This window comes from Nyctereutes procyonoides, unplaced genomic scaffold (genome assembly GCF_905146905.1).
Source record: "Nyctereutes procyonoides isolate TBG_1078 unplaced genomic scaffold, NYPRO_anot_genome, whole genome shotgun sequence".
Taxonomy (NCBI): domain Eukaryota; kingdom Metazoa; phylum Chordata; class Mammalia; order Carnivora; family Canidae; genus Nyctereutes; species Nyctereutes procyonoides.
Window position 1 is genome coordinate 23,143,125 of NW_026575024.1, and position 25,307 is coordinate 23,168,431.

The following is a 25,307-nucleotide window of genomic DNA, read 5'->3' on the forward strand; positions in this document are numbered from 1 at the left end:
AGTAGATAAGATAGAGCAGGATCAGAACCCTCTCATTTTCTATTTGGATAATGTTTTATACTTTTCCTTTTATGATAAACATACATTAATTTTATACTAAAAGAAGTTTTTTAAATGATGTTTCCTGACATGTGGCTTAGAAATAAAATCCTATTTAACCCTTTTTTAAAATACCCGTTGCCAGAACCTCAAACCTCACAGAGGATTATGACAGTGATATTTATTCTCACTGACCATACCCTAGCATTCCAAGCTCATGTCAATTTAAGTACCACCTTGCTTTCCAAACTCACCTCCCATCAACCCACCATGAGGCCTCAGCAGCTGTCCAGCCAACTGCTTCACGGTCTCATAGCTCACACCTCCACTCAGGCTTTGCCCTCTCATTGCCATTCCACCATGATTTGGCCAATGTTCACTTCTATCCAGACTCAGCTCACTCAACATGTAGGTTGTCAAAATGGCACTGGCTCTCAGGGACCATATGCCATCAACTCCTGGCATAAATGACTGATGCAACCCATCTTAAGCACTTCGGATCTGTTCCTGGAGCCTGTTATTTGCGACTTCTCCAGCCAGAAGATAAGGGCCACTTCTCACTGTCTTATGTATGTACCCTCAGCAGCACCACCTCCTAATACAGTTGGTATTCCCGTCAGCAAAGACATCATGTGATACCAGCAGTTTAATACTTTTTTGACATAATGGGTAGAACATTTTTCAGGTGTGTGAAGAAATAATTTTATCAGCTCTGAAGCAATAGAAGGCAATCAATCAAACATGAATAGATTTAAATATTCACAGCAAGTCCAGTCAAATGCATCAAATAAAAGCAAAATATCCTTAAATATGTCCTTAAGTAGAGGAACAGTTATATAAATTATGGGAAGTCTGCATTATATAATTTAATCAGCTATTTAAAAGAATGAAGTAGCTCTATGCTTACTGATATGGATAATCTTAAGATATCCATACAGAAAGTTACCCAGTCCATACCATAGTATATGAACCCATGTATGGTAACAGGTGAGGAAAAAAAAGATATTATAAAAATGCATAGGAAAAGGGATGCCTGGCTGGCTTGGTCAGAGGAGCATGTAACTCTTGATCTGAGAGTAGTGAGTTTGAGCCCCACAATGGGTGCAGAGATTACTTAAATAAATATTTTTCTTTTTAGATGCAAAGAGAAGAAACCAGGGGACAGAAATTAAAATGTTGGTAGTGGTTATTTCTGGAAATGGGCGTGGACTAGGAATGGAGGGAGTAAAGAGGAACTTCTACATTTTCTCTGTATACCTCAGAAGCAGCAGCATATCTCACATTCAGATTGTGGCTTCTAAATACAATTTTCCATTTAAAAGAAATGGGGGGTGGGGGTGGGACACACCTGAGTGGCTCAGTGGTTGAGTGTCTGCCTTCCGATCAGGGCCAGATCCAGGCGAGATCAGGGCGAGATCCCAGGCTCCGGGAATCGAGTCCCGCATTGGGATCCCCAATGTCTCTGCCTTTCTGAGAAAAGAAAGAAAGAAAAAGAAAAAGAAAAAGAAAAAGAAAAAGAAAAAGAAAAAGAAAAAGAAAAAGAAAAAGAAAAGGAAAAAGAAAAAGAAAGAAGAGATGAGAAGAGAAGGAAAAGGAAAAGGAAAAGGAAAAGGAAAGAAAGGAAGGAAGGAAGGAAGGAAGGAAGGAAGGAAGGAAGGAAGGAAGGAAGGAAGGAAGGAAGGAAGGAAGGAAAATCAGGGGGCACCTGGGTGGCTAAGCCACTTAAGAATCTGCCTTCCCAGGATCCTGGGATCCTGAGATCCTGAGATCAAGCCCTAAATCCGGCTCCCTGCTCAGCTGAGAGCCTGCTTTTCCCTCTGCCCTTGCCCCTGCTCATGCTTTCTCTCTCTCAAAAAAATGAAATTAAAAAAATTTAAAATTAAAAAAATTTAAAATTAAAAAAATGAAATTAAAAAAAGGACAATAAAATCCTTAGGGGCACCTGGGTGGCTCAGTTCATTAAGCATCTGCCTTCAGCTCAGGTCATGATCCCTATGTCCTTGGATACAGCCCTGAGTTGGGCTCTCTGCTCAGTGGGGAGTCTGCTTCTCCCTCTCCCTCTGCCCACCCCGAGTTCATGCATGTACTCCCTCTCTCAAATGAATAAGTAAAATCTTTTAAGAATAAACAAAATCTTTAAAAAAATAAGTAAATAAAATAAAATCTTTAAAAAATAATAAAGGAGTGCTCGCAGAATGAAAAAGATACAGGAACCAGTTTGAAAGGCTCCTGCTGACCAAATCTGGGACAATGTGGGTATTAAAATAAATAATGACAGACATATGGGGCACCTGGATAGCTCAGTCAATTAACATCCAACTCTTGATTTCGGCTGAGGTCATGATCTCAGGGTTGTGAGAGCCAGACCCAAAATGGGCTATATGCTCAACAGGGTATCTACTTGATATCCTCTCTCTCTCTGCCTCTCCAGCTGCTCATGCTCGCTCTCCCCCCCCCCAAATAAATCTTTAAAAAAGAAAAAACATGACAGACACAGATTATAACCCATAGAACAAAGACAGAATCCATAAATCCATGTGGATACAAATAAAGAAAGAAGGGAGAGCTCTTCCTTATAACAGAATACAAACTAATAAAATGTTAAGAGAAATTATTAAAGTTAGAAAGCACTATTTGGCAGCCATCAGAATAAAAACTGTTCTGTACAAGAAATACCAACGGATGCTGAAGTAGTAGGTAAATGTTTCATGGAAAAACAAGATATTTACAGAGCCTCAAAGTATCCTCTCACAAGAAATTTATTAACTATAAAGGGAAAAATAATAGCTTTACAATAGAACAGATACTATCTTAGATAAGTAATCAAAGTTAACACCACCAATAAATGGGACAAACAGATATCACATGCCTCCTGATAGAATGCACTTAAAAAGAACATCCTGCTTACATGGTATTTCCACTAGAAGTTAATAACCTAAATCTAATCATGAGGATACATCAGAAGATACCAAACTGAGGGACACCATATCCTTCATAAATGTCAAGGTCATAAAAAACAAAGACTAAAGAATTATTTCAGATGAAAGGAGACTAAAGAAACAAACAATGAAATCCAATATGTAATCCTGGATTGGATCCTGACCAGGAAAAATGTTTTTCCAACTTCTGCTATAATGGATATTATTAGAACTACTGAGGAAATCTGAATAAGGTCCTGATTTTGATAATCATATTGTAGTAATGTAAGAGAATGTCCTTGTTTTTGGAAATAAGCACTGAAATATCTCTGGGTAAAGTTCTACAACTGATACCAAACAATTCAGAAATAATACTTTTTTAAAAGGCTGGCTTAGTAGAGCATACGACTGAATCTCGGAGTTCTGAGTTCAAGCCCCACATTGGGTGTAGAGATTACCTAAAAAGCGGGGGGGGGGGGAGAGGGGGGCACCTGGGTAGCTCAGCTGGTTAAACTACCATCTTTTAATCTCAGCTTAGGTCTTGATCTCATGGTTGTGAGTTCAAGCTTTGCCCAGTGTGGAGCCTACTTTAAAAAAAAAAATCTTTAAAAAAAAAAGAGAGAGAACAATGAACCAAACATGGCAGGGGCACCTCGGTAGCTCAGAGGTTGGGCATCTACTTTTTGCTCATGTTGTGATCCCAGGGTCCTGGGATTGAGTTCCACATTAGGCTCCCTGTGGGGAGCCTGCTTCTCCTTCTGCCTCTGCCTCTCTCTCTCTCTGTGTCTCTCAGATATAAATAGAAAATCTTTTAAAAATATAATAAATAAAGCAAACATGGCAAAGTGCAAACTAGTGGAGGAATCTGGCTGAAGATATATAGGAATTCTTTTTTTTAATTTATTTTTTGATATATAGGAATTCTTTGTACTACTTTTCCAACTTTTTAAGTCTGAAATTATTTCAGTCTTAAAACTTATTAAAAATACATGCAGAGGGATACCTTGGCTGCCTCAGAAAGTAGGGCATGCGACTCTTGATCTTGAGAATTGTGAGTTTGAGCCCTACATTGGGGGTAGAGTTTATTTAATTAAAATAATTTTTTAATATATACAGAAAAAAATATGTGCAGGAAAATTACTCTGAGGCCACAAGACAGCTAAGAGGGAGGAAGATGCAAACCTCTGTACTGTCCTCACAAAAAAATCACTGAGCATTTACCCCACAAGATGGCAGAGCTGCCCCAAATGTCAGAGCTGTGTTTGGATGGCTAACACTTCTCTTCTGCTCTAGACTAGGTATGTTCTGCCTTCCCTGGCTTCCCCTCCCCTGCCAATCAAAAGCTTCCTTCACACAGATTTCCTAGATTGTGACTCCATCCCAGGTTAGAAATTCCAAGACTGGCACCAGCTCAGCACAGCAATCACCAAATAATGACTAATGCAACAGCATCCTGGCCTCCAGGGATGTTTCTGATGATGATACCACCCTCCTTCCTGCTTACTTACATAATACATTCCTGGTGAATGAATCCTCAACAAAACAATCTCTCTCCCAGCCATCTTTCTAGATCATCCTGTACTCACCACTAAGCCCATGCTCCAACATCATTCTGTTTCTAGATCAACACATCTTCCTCCCTCGAATTAAATAATTCCAAAGGCACCACCCTGTCTGGAGTATTGACATCACTTGTACCACACATTCCTCTTCAAACCTGGCCACTCTACTAAGCCTCTTACTCAGAGTATACACACTGCTTTAACAAGTACCCTTGAGGGTTGAGGGAATGTTGTATCACATGCTGTGCAATTTCTCTAAAGACAGGGACTGTGTTTATGCCTAAATTTATATAGCACCCGGCATCTCAACAGATGGCTTTAGGCACTAGGTTGGTAGACGGGAGTAACAGACCCGGTATCACCAGCCAATAGGAAGTGTACAACTATGGCTAAGTCCTCCTTGCCAAATATTAGGCTCTTTGCCTATAAAACAGAATATTGAAAAATTAGAAATAAGTCTAAATTTCAGCAGGAGATAGTTAAAAAATTATGGAGTACCCATACAATAAATTATATGTAATTGTGAAAGGAGATATGAACTAACACGGAAAAATACCATAAATGATCCCACTACTGTGTTTTTTAAAAGCTTTACCTGCATATGTATGTTTGTATATGCACCAGAACTATGCCTGGAAGGACGTAAGGCCATAAAACAAATTGTACCATGGCTCCCTTGAGAGTGAGAATATTATCTATATAAAGGAAGACGTTTCACTTTTTATTTACTTGGTTTTAATTTTTTTTTAAGATTTCATTTATTTATTCATGATAGACATACAGAGAGAGGCAGAGACACAGACAGAAAGAGAGAAGCAGGCTCCACGCAGGGAGTCTGACACGGGATTTGATCCCAGGACTCCAGGATCATGTACTGGGCCAAGGCAGGCACTAAACTGCTGAGCCATCAAGGGATCCCCTGGTTTTAATTTTTCAAGGCATGTAGTGGTTTCGAAATTTATGAGGGGGAAAAAATCAGCAAAATGGTTCTTTATAAAATAATTTTTTAAGACTTTTTAAGAAATCTCTACACCCAACATGGGGCTCAAACTTAGAACCCTGAGACCAAGAGTCACATGCTCTACCAACTGAGCCAGCCAGGCACCCCTATAAAATAATTCTTCAAATAAAGGTCCCAGGAATGCCTGGGACTCCTTGCTCAGCAGGGAGCCTGTTTCACCCTCTGCCACTCCCCCCTCCTTGTGTGCCCTCTCTCTGACACACAAATAAGGAACTAAGTTGAGGTCCCAGGGCACCTGTGTAGTTCAGTCAGTTGAGCATGTCTTTGGCTCAGGTCATGATCCTGGGGTCATGGGACTGAGGCCCACAACAGGTTTCCTGCTCACCAGGGAGTCTGCTTTCTCTCTCTTCCTCTGTCCCTCCCCCACTCATGCTCTCTCTCTCGGTCTCAAATAAATAAGTAAAATCAGAAAGAGAGAGAGAGAAAGGGAGGGAGGGAGGGAGGGAGGGAGGGAGGGAGGGAGGGAGGGAGGGAGGGAGGAAGGAAGGAAGGAAGGAAGGAAGGAAGGAAGGAAGGAAGGAAGGAAGAAAGGAAGGTCCCAATTGACTTAATTCAGAGTTCAAAAATTCATCAAGAACTAATGCTCAACTGGTGTGCCTGGCTGGCTCAGTCAGTTAAGTGGCCCACCCTTGATTTCAGCTCAGGTCATCATCTTGGGGTCCTGGGATAGAGCCCCAAAGCAGGCCCCACACTCAGCAGGGAGTCTGCTTCAGAGTTCTTTCTCTTCCTCTGTCCTTCGCCCTACCCACTCACTGAAATAAATAAATCTTAAAAAAAAAAACTAATACTCATAAAGAATTAGTATACCTTAGTGCTCAGATTGTAAGAAATCTTATTTTATTTTAAAAACCAAACATTAAGAAAAACCCTTCACTGTTGTCTCCTTATTACTCAAAAATGATGATCATACTAAATCATACAGTCTGGGATGACTTCCTGCTATGTTATGTTTTTCCATGAAAAAAATTAATGAGTAATTGAAGTGATTTAAAGTTTTTTAGAAAACATAGTTAAAAATATCTTTTCACACTAATTTTCAAAGCAGATTCTTTATTTGATCATACATGTTGATATTTTTCATTCCCATTTCCAACAGGAATCTTAGAAAAAGAATCACTGCATCAAAAAACAGGACTTACTTGAAATTTTGAAGAGTTGTTCAACATTATGGCAGCTCTAGAAATATTTAAGCTGGACAATCAATCCATAATGCAATTCACCATCTATCAACTGAAGTATCCAGGATAGTCCATTTTTTTAAAGATTTTATTTATTTATTCATGAGAGACACAAGAGAGAGGCAGATTCATAGGCAGAGGGAGAAGCAGGCTGCCCACAGAGAGCCCAATGTGGGACTTGATTCCAGGACCCTGGAATCACAACCTGAGCCAAAGGCAGATGCTCAACCACTGAGCCACCCAGGTGCTCCAAGGACAGTCCATTCTTACAAGTAAGTGTCTTCCTGAGGTGAAAGTGATCGGTTATTCAACTTTCTGTGTGTTCTTAACCTTTTCCAGCTTCCCCTTCTCCCCATCAAAATTTTGGTACAGGCACACCTGGGTGGCTCAGTGATTAAGCGTCTGCCTTAGGCTCAGAGCATGATCCCAGAATCCTGGGATCAAGTCCCACATAGGGCTTTCCTGCGAGGAGCGTGCTTCTCCCTCTGCCTGTCTCTGTCACTTTCTCTGTGTCTCTCATGAATGAATAAATAAAATCTTAAAAAAATAAAATAAAAAGTTTTGGTACATAAGAAATGGTCGAGTAATTGACTTGATTTACTTAAAGTAATTGAATGAAAGACCAAATTAATTCAATATTACCCACTACTGAACTGATGAAACAAGTCTTCCAATGGATCTATTTGCTCTGGTCAGGTGTAAAAGGTATTCAGTAAAAGTGTGACAAAGACAAGCCCACAGATAAGAGCACACCTGCTGTGTCTGCAGGATAGCAAGGAAGCCATGAGGCTGGAACAGAGTCAGCAGAAGGAGAGAGTGAGGAGAGATAACAGGTGGCCAGAAGAAGCAGGGTCACTGCAGGCTACTGTAAGGACCTGTTGCATACATGAACAAATACCAACAGTTCTGGGCTTTTGGAAACATGAATGTTGGTTTTATTATTCTTGTACTTCTCTGGACTTTTCAAATTCATGAACATAAAAAAGCAAGTTATCAAAAAAGAGTATACTGAAAAGACAAGATCACTTCCATAAATAAAGTAAAAGGTACCAACAAAATCTCTGCTCAAGTTTGAATAAGGTCCTGATTTTGATAATTATATTATGGTAATATAAGAAATAAATATACACCAAAGTATTTTGAAGTAGAAGTCTGTAATTTATTTTCAAATAATTCAGAAAAAAAATACTTTAAAATACCTTAAGGCCAAAGAATAATAACTAAGTAGGAGGAAAGCAACCTTACCAACAGAGAGATCCAGATGAACACTTCAGGGCTATCCTTCCTATCTGAGAATGAGGCATTGTCACTAGTCTCATCAACTCTTTAAAGCAACTGACCTTAGTTTGGCAGTAACTTATCTGCTCAGCCTTAACCGTACAGAAAGCCTGCAATTAAGTCAGAAAGCACACCTAACAGTCTCAGAAAAGACTCTATGATTATGCAGTTGATGCTGCTCTGCTTCCATCTCTAAATGCCAAATTGCTACTCATCCTTCAAGGCCCTGTGAAAGTACCACCTTCCTCTACCCCTGCCTCCAAACCACCAACCTAAATATCACCTCTCTCCCAGAGTCAGATTCAAATAGCATTTAATGAACACTAAGAACAAGAGTGCCCCATTCATCTCTGTATACTAAACAGAGTACAAAGCTCCAGGGCATATAGTAAGGGCTCAAGAAGTGAGTCCGGAGTTCAACTTTCATGTGGCAAGCATATGCTATTACCACCAGTATTCTACCCCATAATTTTAAGTATTTATTACTCTTATATTATAGGCACCTGCAGTCTTATCACTTCCTCTAGACAGAAAGACCTAGAACACTGGCCAGACATCTCATTTATTTTTCTAGGCCTAGAACAATGAATTCTCAAGCAATTCTCTACCAGTACATAAATGCCTGATGGCAAACCACAGACACAATTTCCCAGACTACAATGGCTATAACCCTAGGACTCTCCTACTCAAGATGACATGGAGAACACAAGTGCATGAAAGCTAAACTACTGTAGGCATTACATTAAAGAGGATCTGATTAATTTTAAAGTAAATCATTTATAAAAACTTATAGGCATTACTCTAAAACATGCCTGGTTAACTCACAAGTAAAGCATTTGTAAACATTCAATACTTTAGTGACAAATAACTTCCTAATCATTTTATAACTGACAACATATCAAGACTGTGGGTTAGAATCTAAACAATTTGAATCTAAACCATGGTTAGAATAGTCTGGCACTTAAATGGCACTAAATATTTGTTGACTAAAACAAACGAATGGACTACAGCCCATTTTCATAAAGCTCTGGTAATCTGTGAATAGCCAAGGTTGGACCCAGATTTAGAGAATAATCTGAAATCTCTGAACTTCTAAAGGCATCCACTCTAATAATTTTATTTTACAACAAATGCCTACCAAGTAGAAGAATTGCTCAACAAATGCCTACCCAAGTAGAAGAATTTCAACTATATTCTCCTCTGGTTTCTAAGTTTTCAAACCAAATAGCTTGGAGCACTTACTATTCCTAGGTCAAATTCAAGGTTATTTGACTTCTACCATTGCTATAAACTCGCTTAGAAAAATGGGCCAGTGCTTTAGTTAGTTGCAGTGGTTTCAAAATTATTCCTCACAAAATCCTGTGTGTAACCTGAAGAAGCAAAAGAAGACACGAAATCTTACCATCATCCCTTCCCAAAGCTCATCTCTCCTACCCTCCCTTTACCTTATTTCTATCCTCTCCACAAACCAGAAAAAACAGCTAAATTAACTGACACGATAGAAACTGTATGTGTGTGTGTGTTTTGGAAAGAACTCATAACTCCACAAAATATGTAAACTTTAAAAGAAGCACTGGATTTAGCCTCTAGCCTAGTCTCCTCACTTCTCTCATGTGTATAGCCTATTTTACAGTGATGTAGGAACAACAGTTCATTATCAATTTCAAGGGATGTCTAACATAATACCACCCTCGTGACAATATAATTTAAGAGCTTATTCTGCTGAAATATAAGGACATGGCTGTCATCTAGAGCTCTCCACATCAAAACAGTCAAGTTCTGAGATTAAATTCCACCTCATTTGTACATCAAGTCCATTTCTCCATTACTTTTCTCTGACAGAAAAGTAAGTTGGGAGGAGAAGAGCCCTCCCCCTGACAGAAGGCTCAGCAAGAAAAGGTAGATCAGGGGTGCCTGGGTGGCTCAGTGGGTTAAGCATCTGTCTGGCTCAGGTCATGATCCCAAGGTCCTGGGATCAAGCCCCACATTGGGCTCCCTGCTTGGTGGGGAGCCTGCTTCTCCCTCTCCCTCTGCTGCTCCCCCGTTTGTGCTGTGCTCTCTGTCAAGCAAATAAGTAAAATCATAAAAAAGAAAGAAAAGAGAAAGAAAGAAAGAAAGAAAGAAAGAAAGAAAGAAAGAAAGAAAGAAAGAAAGAAAAAAGAAAAGAAAAGAAAGAAGAGAAAGAAAAGGGAGATCGTTTACACCCAAGAAGGGCCCGCAAGACTGAGGCATAACACTCTGGACCCAGTGGGACAAAAGACCAACCTAAGGCACCATGGAGTAGCATTAATGTTAACCACATGGGATGTGGTCAAGAATCCCCCTTGAGCATATGGGTGACTCAGTCAGTTAGACATCTGACTCTTGATCTCAGGGTCATAAGTCCAAGTCCCAAGCTGGACTAAGGCAGGCTTAACAAGAAGCTTAAAATAATCCATCCCTCCCAAGTTGAAATTATCCAAATACAAGTATGCAATTCTGATGACATATACTCATTATGTTGTCAGTCTTATAAATGGTCCTGTTAAAACCAAAACTATTTAAATGTCGTTCACTTTTTAACAAAGTAAAATTTTCTATTTATAATTTAAATTATTCCTAATATTTGGAATTTGCCCTTCTAGAAGTAAAGATTTTCAAATCTTATATTCATTGTTAAATATATAAATTAGACTTAGATTTAGTACAACACTAATGAGGATACAAATGTACGGATTACATGATAGCTAAAATTAAATTAACTTATAAGTATGCAGTGTCAAAATACAAATTCATCAAATATTCAATTGACTACCTTCTCTCCAATGAAATAACATAATAGGAAATGTGTTACACCTTTGCTTATATTGTTCCCTCTGCTGGAAATACATAACGCCCATCTATCACTCATGGGATAGTACTTATTCATTCATCAAGATTCAGCTTAGGGATCCCTGGGTGGCGCAGCGGTTTGGCGCCTGCCTTTGGCCCAGGGCGCGATCCTGGAGATCCGAGATCGAATTCCACATCGGGCTCCCGGTGCATGGAGCCTGCTTCTCCCTCTGCCTGTGTCTCTGACTCTCTCTCTCTCTCTCTCTCTCTCTCTCTCTGTGTGTGTGTGTGACTATCATAAATAAATAAAAAAAATAAAAAAAAAAAGATTCAGCTTAAATGTCATGTCTCTTAAGATGGTCTTCAGGCAGGCACAAAGTATTAATGATTTTGTATCAGCGACACTACTTATTTTAGCACAGTGCCTGGTACTCAGCAGGTTCTTAGGGTGTTCCAACTGAGCAAAAAAAGATGTGCAATCGAAGCTTTCATATCCACGTCAGCAAAATCTCTTCCCACCTTTCCTGCCCTAACTGCAGAAAAACAATTTCCATTCAACCTTTACTATTTCCCCAAGTCTCTCACTAAAGGAACTTCTCAGCATATTCTTCTCCAGGGAACAATGCACAACCCATAAATCTCAAGCTTCATTTTCCCTCTGGGCTCATACATACATACATAAGATGCTCTACTTTGAGAATAACAGAGCCAGTACTCTCCATCCACACATTGGAAAGGGAGGTTACAGACCACCTATATTTACCAAGGGAACACTTCCCACGTCCAAAACCATGTCATCAATAGAACCTCATGAGATTTGATTCCAGAGCTCATTTCTGGCTAAATTCTCCAAAAGGCGATGTCTTCCTCTTGTTAAGCCTGCCTTAGTCCAGAAGGCAGCTACCCTGCAAGCCCTTAGGCCTTAGGCCTAGGAGATGCCAGAATTTACCTACACTTAATTCCCTTCTCCCTAAGTCAAACTTTACAAAATAAGAAATTTTTAAAGATTAATGTTGATTAAGAACTTAGAGGTATGAGCTATCAGTGAGAAACATTTTGGATTTCATGAAAAATTTTAAAGGGTGGCTTATATAATAATTAATGTGATTTTTTTACTTTGGTAAAATATATATGTAATAATATTGATTGGATGTATATTATGATCATAACTATATTTCCTAAATACTGAAGGAAAATAAAGTAGATTTAAATTTTTAAAAAATATTTATTTATTTATTCATGAGAGACACAGAGAGAGAGAGAGGCAGGGACACAAGCAGAGAGAGAAGCGGGCTCTATGCAAGGAGCTTGATGTGGGACTCCATCCTGGGACTCCAGGATCACGCCCTGGGCCAAAGGCAGATGCTTAACTGCTGAGCCAACCAGACGTCCCTAGATTTAAAATTTTTAATTTCAGTATTGTAAATTACAATAAATAAAAGTAAAAGACAAGTGATAGACCAAGAGAAAATAAAGTAAAATGTATATAAAAGACAAAGGATCAGTATCCATAGTATACAAAGAAAATCTGGCAAATCAATAGTAAAAACCACTCTACAGGAAGTGAGCAAAGAAAATTCAAAGAAAAATAGATGAAAAATATTCTATAAACACATGAAAAACTGCTCAATATCATTTAAAAAACCCACATAGGTATGCCTGGGTGACTTAGCAGTTGAGCGTCTGCCTTTGGCTCAGGGTGTGATCCCGGAGTTCAGGGATTGAGTCCCATGCAGGGCTCTCTGCACGGAGCCTGCTTCTCCCTCTATGTCTCTGCTTTCTCTCTGTGTCTCTCATGAATAAATAAATATAATCTTTAAAATAAATAAATAACTAAAAATAAAAACCCCACATAACTTAAAAAATGAAGTCTTGTTTCCAATATTAACATTTTTTTCAAATTTATTTATTCATGAGAGACAGAGAGAGAGAGGCAGAGACACAGGCAGGGGGAGAAGCAGGCTCCATGCAGGGAGCCTGACGTGGGACTTGATCCCGGGCCCTCCAGGATCACACCCTGGAATGAAGGCAGGGCTAAACCGCTGAGCCACCCGGGTTGCCCAAACGTTAACATTTTTTGAGAAAACTTAAAATATGAATGATAGCTGTAGATAGCAAGGATACAAGGGAAAATGTGCTCTACCATACTTTTGGTCACAATATTAAGTGGAATGGTCTTTTGGAGGGTAATTTGTTTAATGCCATTTAAAACGTGCATTCCGGGACACCTGGGTAGCTCAGTGGTTAAGCATCTGCCTTTCGCTCAGGGCCTGATCCCAGAATTCCGGGATCAACCCTCTGCCTATGTCTCTGCCTCTCTCTCTCTCTGTCTCTCATGAATAAATAAATAAAATCATTTTAAAAAATAAAATAATAAAAATAAAAAGTGCATTCCTTCAAATCCAGCAATTACACTAAAAGAAAATTATCTCAAAGGGCTATTCACCAAGTGGTCAAAAATATATGCTCAAGGAATACCACTGCATCATTGTTTGAAATACTGACTGCTCAGAAAACACTCTAAATGTCCATCAAAAGGGAAATGGTTAAATACATGATGGAACATTCTTATAAGACACTAACATTCAATCATTAAAAAGAATGAAACAGTTGTACTGACAAAGATAGATCTCAAGAAGACTATAAGTCAGAGAACAATAAGCCTAGAATTAATCCAACTGCATTTAAAAACAATAAAAATCTTAACTGTTTCCCTACCTATGTAAACATATAGAAAAGGATCGAGAAAAATAACCAGTAACAGAGGTTTACCCAAGAGGAAAGAGCAAGATAGAGGACACTTCTCACTTTAACTCCTAATACCTTTATATTGACATTTTTTATGATGGGTAGATCTATTACTTTCATACTGCTTTTTAAGAAGGAAAATAAAAATAAATACACATACACACAAAAAAAGTGGCTTAGATATTCTTCACTGTAAAAGGCAAAGATCAGGATTTATTCATATTCAGCGCCATCCTGGACTCTGAACATTTACCACAAATATAACATTATAGAAATGTTACATCCAAGTAGCTATTAATGCAATAAGCAATCACTATTTAAAAAAAAATCCCTCTGTGTAGTCATGAATGTGTACAAATTCCTAAGCTGTCTAGTACATAACATTTTCTCTTTTAGTCATGTTAGAAAAGTTCACATTGGAACATCCCTTTTGCATACAACCATTATAAGCTGGAAAAAAATTATAAGCCAAATATGAAAAGGCACTAAAGAGCAACAAAAAGCAAGCAGAAACAAGAGTCGGATATTTGGAATAAGAGAAAGGTACTAAGTAAGTTTCCCATATTTTAAGGCTTTTCACCTAAAGGCAGGCTATAGTCAGTGACACTGGTAGCTAAAACTCAAGAAACCTTTAATCTTACTGGTTGAAGAAATAAGAGAGTAGTTCAGTGCAACTACAACAGCTAGAAAATGAGGGAGAAAGTCCTAAAAAGAAGAGAGCCACAAAAGGATGGCCTCAACTTCTTCATATAAACTCTGCCTAAATCTCTGGCTGCTTTGAATGTACAGTTTCAAGCGGCCCAGCAAAAGCTAAAAGAACTGAGCAGAGGTTTCAGCTGCTGCCCACTGCAGAGAAGAATGAATCTGGAATCTGAGTTCAGCCAAATTAATTGCCTTTGCGAACAAAGAAATTAACATTCTTTGGAGGAACATATACAATCCAAGCTCTACAACATATTAGACATCATGTGCAGGAGGGATGTAATCCAAAATATTAGACATATGAAGAAAAGGGAAAATGTGATCTGTGGGCAAGAGAAAACCCCATCAGTGGAGATTAACTTCAAGATAATAGATGTCGAATTTGGTAGACACTGACTTTAAAGCAACTATTGAAACTATGCTCATAATGAATATACAGACTCCAAGGTCTCACCAGAGAATCTAGAGGAAAAAAAGGGAATTAATTCTAGAACTAAAAAACATCAGAAATAAAAAATTCACTAGATGAGCTTAATAGCAGATTGGAATTGAGAAAATAAAGAATTTGAAAATAGACATTATTCAATCTGAAATAGAGGGGGGAAAAAGTAAAAAAGAAAAGTCAACAAGTCCTAGTGACCTGTGGCCCAGTATTAAAAGGGCTAACCTAGGGACGCCTGGGGGGCTCAGCGGTTGGGCTTCTGCCTTCAGCTCGGGGCGTGATCCGGGAGTCCTGAGATCAAATCCCACATAGGGATTCCTATGGGGAGCCTGCTTCTCCCTCTGCCTGTGTTTCTCTGCCTCTCTCTCTCTCTCTGTGTGTCTCTCATAAATAAATAAGTAAATAAATAAATAAATAAAATTTTAAGCAATAAATAAATTAAATAAATAGGCTAACCTAATTCTAACGTGAAATCACCAAAAACGGAAGACAAAAGAATAAGACAGAAAAAAATATTCATAGAAATAATGGTTGAAATTTGAAGAAAAACACTGATTTTCAAATTCAAGCTCAGTGACTCCCAAACAGGTTAAAACACACACACACACACACACACACACACACACGACAAACTGCCAAAAAGCAATGATAAAGAGAAAAATCCTAAAAGCAACCAAAAAGATAACACATTACAGAGAAACAATATGAATGATCAATAACTTGCCTTCAGAAACAGAGGCCAGAGGACCATGAACAACATCTTTACAGTACTTAAGCAGAAAAACAAAACAAAGCAAACCTGTAAACCCAACATTCTATACCCAGTGGAAATAATCCTTCAAGATTGAAAGTTATGGACACCTGGGTGGCTCAGCAGTTGAGTGCCTGCCTTTGGCCCAGGGCATGATCCTGGAGTCCCAGGATCGAGTCCCACATCAGACTCCCTGCACAGAGCCTGCTTCTCTCTCTGCCTATGTCTCTGCCTCTCTCTCTGTGTCTCTCATGAATAAATAAAATCTTTTAAAAAAATATTGAAAGTTAAATAAAGTTGTTCAGATAAACAAAAACCAGAGAATTTGTCACCAGGAAACCTGCACTGTAAGAAAAAACTACAGGAAAATTTTTAGGGTGAAAAGAAATCTTCAGGAAGGTATGTAGAACTGGAAATGGTAAATATGTACATACATAAGCCTCTTTTGTCTTCCTCATCTTTATAATACACAATTATCAAGAGCAAAAAATATTAGGCTGTATTGTGGGTTTATAGCATATATAGATATATCATGAGACAGGTAGAACATAAAAGAGGGAAGGATTAATGGGCTACACATTTTATATAAAGTGGTTCAATATTAAAAGTAAACTGTGAAAAGTTAAGGATATATATCATAATCCGTACTGTAACCTCTAAAACAAATGCTAAGAAGTACAGCTAATAGATAAATTAAAATGAAATTTGAAAAAGAAATCAACTAACCTAAAAAAACAGGAAAGACGGAAAAGAACAAGACACAGGGTAAACAGAAAACAAAAAGTAAAGTGGTAGATCTAAAAGCAGCAATATCAATAATTACATTTAATGTAAACAAACTACACATTGCAGTTAAAACCAAAATCCGGGATCCCTGGGTGGCGCAGCGGTTTAGCGCCTGCCTTTGGCCCAGGGCACGATCCTGGAGACCCGGGATCGAATCCCACATCGGGCTCCCGGTGCATGGAGGCTGCTTCTCCCTCTGCCTATGTCTCTGCTCCTCTCTCTCTCTCTCTGTGTGACTATCATAAATAAATAAAAATTAAAAAAAAAAAAAACAAATCCAACTAGGTACATACTATCTACAAAGGACACACCTTGAATTTAAAGACACAGTTACGTTGAAAGAAAAGTGGCGGCAATAGGTACACCATGCATACAGAAAGCAAAAGATAGCAAAAGTACCCGTAGTAGTATCACATAAGGCAGACTTCAAGTCAAAGCCTATTACCAAAGATAGCATATTTCACATTACAAAGGGGACAATTCATCCAGAGGACACAACGATGATAAATGTCTATGCCCCTAATAACAAAACTTCAAAATACATGGAAGCAAAACTGACAGAATTCTTTGGAGAAATAGACAAATAAATCCACAATCATGGTTAGAGGATTTTAACATCCCTCTCTTGGTAATTGATAGAATTAGATTTAAAAAAAATCAATGAAGATATACATTAGAAAAATATCAATCACCTTGACCTAATTGACATATATAGAACAGATATATAATAGCAGAACACACATTTTTTTCTTTCAAGTGTATATGGAACATTCACCCAGACAGATCATATGCTGAGCCATAAAATAAGTCCCAACAAATTTTAAAAGCCTGAAATCCTACAACGTAAGTTCTCTAGCCAAAATGGAATTACATTACAAATCAGTAATAAGGTATCTCTAAAAACTGCAATACTTAAAAATGAAATCACACACTTCAAAGTAACCCATTATCAACAAATAAATCACAATAGACCTTGAATTGAATGAAAATGAAAATACAACATATCAAAATTTGTAGGAGGTAGGTAAAGCAGTGCTTAATCAGAAATTTGTAACTTTAAATGCTAATACTGGAAAAGAAGATCTAAAACCAGTGACCTAAGTTTCTAGGAAATGTAAAGGAAGAAAAATAAGATCAGAACAGAAATTTTTAAAAAACCAAAAAAATAAAAAATAAAAAAAGAGAAATCAATAGTATTTTAAAAAGACTGAAATTAAGGTAAAACATTGGTTCTTTGAAACCATCAACAAATTCATAAATCTCTAGCTATACTTATCAAAAGAGAGGGAACACTAACAATATCAGAAATGAAAAGGATATAGCATTAAAATGATAAGTAGAAAAAAAGAGCATTAAAAAAGTCCATTTCTTTAAATTCACAATCAAAGCAGAAGCCAAAGTATATGTAGAAGAGGATTAAGTTAACACTAAATAGGAACCTGCCACAGTAGAAATCTCTTGTAACTCAGCAAGAGGAGAAGTCGGTTCTGTCTTCATACTGTTTTCTCCCATTGACTTGCAGTTCAACTCCAAGCCTGCAGCCCCCAATCCATCACCAAAGGAGTGACAAGTCAATGCAGATGAGACCTGGCCAGCTTCCAAAGGAGATTTCAACTGACCTAGAAGAAAAAAAGAAAGCCTAGGGAACATATATATATATAATCAACCAAAAGTTCTACAGCAGACTAAGATATCTAGAGACTTTTTAGAGGAAGCCATTTATCTCACAGCACAAAAGAATACATTCACAGGTTCCAGCACATATAGCCAGAGCTATGAGCATCTCAAAGAAAAAGTCCAATAGCAGATCAAAGCAAATAGAGGATTTTCTGGAAGTGTTGACAAAAAGGCAGAAGCACTGGAGAGAGATAGCACCAGAAACACAGAGGACTCTTTAAGTACTATACCTCCAACCCAACATTCAGACATATACAAGTAAAAGCAATCATAAACATGTACAGAAAGTTTGTCTATTGAATCACCAATGAAGAACAGTATAAGAAATACTGCAACCCATTCAAAAACTTAATTTCAACACCATCTAAAACTTGTGGAAGGTAGTATACAATGGTTTAGATTGGTTCTCACTAGACAGACAAGCTAGCAAGACATTCTAGGACAAACTGACTCACCTTCTTCAGATTCCTTGGTACTGGATGATGTGTTTTGCAAAGGGTCAGTATTAACTGTATCAACCAAATCTGATACAACCAAGTCAGGATCTAGGATCTCGTGCGTCCCATTAGTGGACAGCCTGGAGGACCGTCTCCTTGTTAAGTCTTTGTCAGTGTTTTCCGAATAGGTTTTTGACTTTTCCTGGGCTATAAACCATTAAGAGAATTATAGTCAAAAACCCAAGAAGAAATACTCTGCTATTACAGATTTCTGGGCTGATTACCTCCATAAGAGCTTTATAGAAACTTCCAGAATATTAAACCAGTGGTAAAAGGAAATATCCTCTTTTAATTTATAGTTTTAAGTAAAGGCAGTCCCTCTGGCCAGGATAGAATCATCCTTATTCATGGTCTGAAAATCTCTTTTAAGGTCATTGCTCCAATCTTGACAACTAAGTTTTATTTTGGGGCTTCCCAACTTAAAAAAGTTTATGTACTAATCTCCAAAGTCAACAAGGTTTATAAAGCCTTAGAACTATCACACACTGTTTTTTGGAGCCAAAGTATTTTTTTTTTTAACAATAAATAGCATTTCTCGGGCAGCCCAGGTGGCTCAGCGGTTTGGCGCCTGCCTTCGGCCCAGGGTGTGATCCTGGAAACCCGGGATCGAGTCCCACATTGGGCTCCCTGCGTGGAGGCTGCTTCTCCCTCTGCCTGTGTCTGTGCCTCTCTCTGTGTGTGTGTGTGTCTCTCTCATGAATAAATAAAGAAAATCTTTAAAAATAAATAAATAAATGAATGAATGAATGAATGAATAGCATTTCTAGTTTCATTCAACATGTGATATCTGTCCCTTCCTAAGCCATTAAATTTCCAATGGAAATGTAGTTTATGAGTATGAGGAGACACCACTGAATGCAACATTAATACAGTTTGTGCTTTGGGATTTATTTTTCTTCAAGCAAAATTCCTTCTTATCCAACCCAAACCATATACATTAGCTCCTGTGATCAAAAACATTAGAGCCTATATATAGGGAATAGGAAACATGAATACAGGGGAGGCTGACTCAATCAACATCAAGTTCTAGCCACACATACATAAACTGGAAACTCACATGAATTTTTGTCAAGCCGGGGACGTTTTAATGGGACTTCACTTCCTTTTGATATTTTCCGCCTTCTCAACTCCAGTGTTATTGGTTGCAAAGTTTGAGAGTTTGAATCCACAGCTATAGTGTATATAAAACCACACAAAAGAAGTTATATAATTTCTTCATGTCTAAACCTCGTGATTATATATAAATAAAACACATACACACACACTTGCATGGTAAACAATCAAAGGGCTAATAAGAAAACAGAAGTGTAATGGGTGAGAAACTACTTCCTTATGAGATGCTAACACCCTGTAGATTGACCTCCTTCATCTCTCTCCCTTTTTAAGATTTATTTATAGATTTAAGTAATCTCTATTGGGTAAAATGGGACTTGAAGTCATGACCCCAAGATCTCTTTAAAATACTAAGCCCCAACATGACTACTTTTTTTTCTTTTCTTTTTTTTTAGATTTTATTTATTTAGGGGCGCCTGGCTGGCTCAGTTGGTTAAATGTCTGCCTTCAGCTCAGGTCATGGTCTTGGAGTGTAGTGCTGGGATCCAGCCCTGCTTCAGGCCCCCTGCTCAGCAGGAATCTGCTTCTCCTTCTCCCTCTGCTCCTCCTCCCACCTCTTACCGGCCCCCACCCCCACATGCCCCTTCCTTATGCTTGCTCTCTCAAATAAATAATCTTTAAAAAATATATTTTAAAATTTATCTTATAGAGAGAGAGCATGAGAGGTGGGAGTGGGGGTAGCAGAGGGACAGGAAGAAACAGAATGCCCCTGAGCAGGGAGCCCTACAATATGGGGTTCCATCCAGGACCCTGGGATCATGACCTGAGCCAAAGGCAGACAGTTAACTGACTGAGCCACCCAGGCACCCCCAACATGACTACTTTAAAATATGAAGATGCAAGGCCAATAAAAAAGTAATTTTTATCACCATCAAACCTTGACTTATCCAGGGATGCCTGGGTGGCTCCGCAGTTGAGCATCTGCCTTTGGCTCAGGGCATGATCCCAGAATTCTGGGATCAAGTCCCACATCAGGCTCCCTGCATGGAGCCTGCTTCTTCCTCTGCCTATGTCTCTGCTTCTCTCTCTCTCTCTCTCTCTCTCTCTCTCTCTCTCTCTCTCTCTCCCTCTCCCTCTCTCATAAAAAAATAAATAAATAAATGAAATCTTTTTTTTTTAAATCTTAATAGAAAAAAAAACGTGATTTATCCAATACTCAGGAAATCCAGTATTCAGGCTAATTCCTAAGATACCTGGGACTACAGCTTGAGTATTGTTTTCAATCTCTTCTTGCTAAATTAGTTAGCTTGGCATTGGTTTTAGTTATGAGGGACCAAACAGAATGTCAACATTTATAAGCTCTTAAAAACAATTCCAGAAAAATCTCAGGAGACTATGCTATTTGATAGTCAGCAAGGTTGCTGATCCCAACAAATCCAGCTCTGACATAATTTAGCAGTGCAGAAACTAAATCCTTGGCTAGTACTCACTATTTTTAAACCCAATATTTTTTCATCAATATTTTTTTAAAGATTTTATTTATTCATGAGATACAGAGAGAGAGAGAGAGAGAGAGAGAGAGAGGCAGAGACACAGGCAGAGGGAGAAGCAGGCTCCATGCAGGGAGCCCGACAAAGGACTCGATCCCAAGCCCCCAGGATCATGCCCTGCGTTGAAGGCAGCGCTAAACCGCTGAACCACCTGGGCTGCCCTTTTCATCAGTTTTTTTTAGGATTTTATTTATTTATTTATTTATTTATTTATTTATTTATTTATTTATTTGAGAGACAGACCGACAGCATGAGAGGGGTGGAGGGGAGGGGCAGAGGGAGAGGGACAAGCAGGCTCCTGCTGAGCAGGGAGCCCAATATGGGGCTCGATTCCAGGACCTTGGGATCATGACCTGAGCTAAAGGCGTACACGCTCAACCAATTGAGCCACTCAGGCACCCCTGAAACCTAACATTTAGGAAACTCTCCCAGTCATGAAAGATGAGAATCCACAAAAACAGAACAAAAAAAAACCAAAAGAAATGAAACTAGGAACTTTGGGGGGAAGGCAGGGCTAAGGGGTCTAATGAAGGCTGAAGGGAGAAAGAGGAAGAAAGGGGGAAGGGGTAGAGTGGGGCACAGAGGGCTGTGGGTTTGGGGAATGGGGAAGACGACTCACTGAAGCCCAGTAGCTTGAGATCCGCCATGTTGAAAGGCCCAAAAAGAGACAGGGCTGAGCTCTGAGGAGGCAAACCTAATGAGTATGCTGAACTCTTTGGCTCTTCCTGTATTCAATTATTCCCAACGTGCCAACATTATTTTGTTCCAAGTGGTGAGAACTTGGAAATCATACACATTCCAAATTAAACACAAATACAAACAACTCTCCCTAAATAGCTCAGATTCTATTCCAATCAAATCTATAAAATTTAGAGAGCCCAATGCTCTACTGGGTCAACGAACTTATTCCAAACAATTTCAAAAGGAGATGTGAACTACATATAAGATATTTGGTTAGCATTCTTCACTTTAATACCACATACGAACCAGGGCTGACTACACAGAACATTAGTGTTTCCCAAACTCTTCTTATGGTAAGAATCATCTAGGAAGGATGTTAACAATTCCAGAGATTCTGACTGGGGACAAATGCCTCAAGCAAACCTGGAAAACACCATTTCTCTATTATATCAATCCTATCTGGCATGAAATCTTACACTTACAAAATGAAAGCAATAAACTGAATGCCCCCCCCAACTTTTTCAATCTGAGCAAAGTAATGTGGCTTCAAAGGAGCAGTTGGCAAAGTTGAGTACGACGACCCCAGCACATATTTTCCCAAGGGTACAAGCCACAGCATGAACAGCTAAAAAGGAATCCATTTCAGAGCACTCAATTCCCATATATATGTTTTCCAAAGCTGAGATGAGGACACATCATACTTCTACCAGTTTTCATTTTCTACCCCTCCTTACATAAATGCCCTTCTCCCACTTAATTAAAAACACCTGCCTAGGGGATCCCTGGGTGGCTCAGCGGTTTGGCGCCTGCCTTCGGCCTGGGGCGCGATCCTGGAGTCCCGGGATCGAGTCCCACGTCGGGCTCCTGGTATGGAGCCTGCTTTTCCCTCTGCCTGTGTCTCTGCCTCTCTCTCTCTCTCTCTCTCTCTCTCTCTCTCTCTCTCTCTGTCTATCATGAATGAATAGATTAAAAAAACAAAACAAAACAAAACACCTGCCTAACATTCATCCTACATATTACCCTGGTACACTGCCTGGGGGTTTAAAACCTCCAGACTTTGTCCACTGGAGTTCCTCATTTGAACACGGAACTCAGAGTAAGTTTCTCAATTCTCCCAAGTATGGTTTACAACTAGTACCATTCTCCAGGCACCTGGGTGGCTCAGTGGCTGAGCGTATGCCTTCGGCTCAGGTCGTGAGCCCAGGATCCTAGGATCAAGTCCCACATTGTGCTCCCCACAAGGAGCCTGCTTCTCCCTCTGCCTATGTCTCTACCTCTCTCTGTGTGTCTCTCATGAATAAATAAATAAAATCTTAAAAAAAAAAAAAAAAAACTAGTACCATTCTCAGTGCAAGGAAAAGAAGTCAATTCATTATGGATGCCTTGGGCAATTGGGTTTTAATTCTCTCCCAGAACCCCGTGGAGAAAGCCAGTGAATTGAGGCCAGTGCTGTCCAACAGAAATATAACAAGAGCTACAAATGCAAGTCACATGTGCAATTTTCAAATTTTTACTTTGAAAAGTGAATTTAAAGAATATATTCTATTTAACACAATACAGCCAAAACCATTTTGACATGTAATCAACATAAAAAATTATTAATAAGCTATTTTACTTTTTTTTGTACCTACTATTTGAATTCCAGAGTATATTTTACACTCACAGCACATCTCAATTCAGACCACCCACATTTCAAGTGCTCAACAGCCCCATGTGGTTAGTGACTACCATACTGGGTATTGCAGGTCTAGGCCATAATTAGGCCTAGAGACAATTGCAGCATGCTCAGCTTTTGAGAGCAAAACTCAGTTACAACAACTGAAGGATGGAGGTGGCTTAATTCATGTGGGAAGGAATCAATCTATATCTAATTTCCTACCTTAAAATTAGAACACAGATGTGAGGGCATCCCTCTTGGGTCCCCTCCCTCAGGAGCTTTGTACTATCCCTTTGCTATCACTCAATAAAACTTAAAAATCAAACTCAGATGTGAGAAGGCTGTCTCCTGGGAATGAGTACTAATATTTATTTTAAGTAAATTAAGGCAGACTTTTTTCCCATAGAAATTAAGTCTGATGTAGCTGCCTGGATTGATAGGACTCACTTCGTATTTCACATCATGCAGGACCAATGAATGAGCTAACTCTGTAGTTTTGCAGTTTTAATGAAAATCTATTTTATGTCATATTTTATATCTTAAATATATCATTTGCAGCTATTTAAACTTTTGAGAAAAAATAGATATCACTCTAAAATGTACTAAAGGATTCAGTTTTTCAATATTCATGTAGGAGATATGCAAGCAAGAATGTGTGAAGCCCACTGCCAGATTATCATAGCCTGAATTCAGTCTAGCAATCCTAAGGGTTCTTCATGCCACTCAACTGATCTAGAGGAGTGTTTGACCTAGGAAGAAATTCAGGACGTGTTTTACTGTTGGTTGTTCTTGAAGAATTCCAAATTTCAACTTTTTAAAATAGCTATACATTCTTTCCTAAATCTGTACCTTTTAACTTTTACCAATTAGCCATCTCAATTTTTTATTTAGACTGTGAAAATGTCCAATTCATAATCACTCTCCAGAGAGTTCAACTTCACAACGCACCCATGTTTCCCCTAGGTCCAGTGTTCTTTAATCCAGCCTTTGTCAAGAACCCACATCTAATTACTTCTTCTCTTTCAGGTCTCTCAGGAAAATTATTATTTCCTAATCCCTGGTTCTACTAAGCTTACTTAAACTGAGATCATTCAAATAGGCACAGGGAAAAGGCCTTAGCTTACTAGGTTTTACCATATATGCTGAAGCATCTAGCGAACAGTTATGTACCACCCCAGAAGCTTAGTAGTCAAGGACATGTTTTCCAACTTAAATTCATCTGGATACATGCCTCCCTTAAAATCCAACTCCACAGACACAACTTGTTTTCAGATCACAGGATGATTCAAAGTCAGTCACAAAAATGAAGAACTGAAGTATGGAAGTGATAAAGAACTACCAAGAGTCACAGAAGAAAACACTGGCATTGCCCAATACAGACACCCACCCCACCTAGTAAACTCACCAGTAGGAGCTATGGAAGGGGGCCTGCCTCGTTTTCGTTTTGGCTCCCTCAAGTTTTCTTGTGGACTCTTCACAATGTCATTTTCAGGTTTTTTATCCACTTGAGCATCTCCAGAGTACTCTCTGTCATTTTCTGAAATATTCTCCTTATCTTCCTTTTCGTTCTTGGGAAGGCTTTTCTCAGACACCTTCCCCTTTTCAGAACAGATTAACTTTCCTTCTTTATCAGGCTGCTTGGGTCGCTTTTCTGTCTTTAAGGCTTTGTCCTCTTTGTCATTCTTCACATTGACAGTGGCTTTTCTTTGCTCTTTAAACTTCTCTCGTTTATCAGGAGATGATGGAAGACTTTTGTGATCTGTTTCTTTAGGCCTAGCATTACCCACAATATTCTAAAATGAGCAAAATAGCGATGAAACACACTTTGTGATTACTTGCAAATATTAAATCAGATGACTTTTTTTTTGCAAACTTATGAAGACAAATTAAAACAAGACATATGCTATGTCACATAATGGGAAGAACCACTAAAAATATCCATCCATACTCTGAAGC

General features: G+C 38.8%; 1 protein-coding gene across 3 annotated transcripts in view; it reads right to left on the bottom strand.

The window, feature by feature from the left end:
* The window catches only part of PHF20 (PHD finger protein 20), a 154,015-nt gene that overhangs the window by 46,792 nt on the left and 81,916 nt on the right, over positions 1–25,307 (bottom strand). For 2 of the 3 annotated variants that reach the window (XM_055303683.1, XM_055303673.1), the window contains exons 6-9: positions 24,757–25,144; positions 19,468–19,581; positions 18,369–18,557; positions 17,676–17,855 (exon numbers count right to left, since the gene is read on the bottom strand). In XM_055303683.1, the coding sequence (XP_055159658.1) occupies positions 17,676–17,855; positions 18,369–18,557; positions 19,468–19,581; positions 24,757–25,144 (871 nt within the window). The remainder of the gene's footprint in view (positions 1–17,675; positions 17,856–18,368; positions 18,558–19,467; positions 19,582–24,756; positions 25,145–25,307) is intronic. The other variant, XM_055303691.1, reaches the window with a different exon arrangement.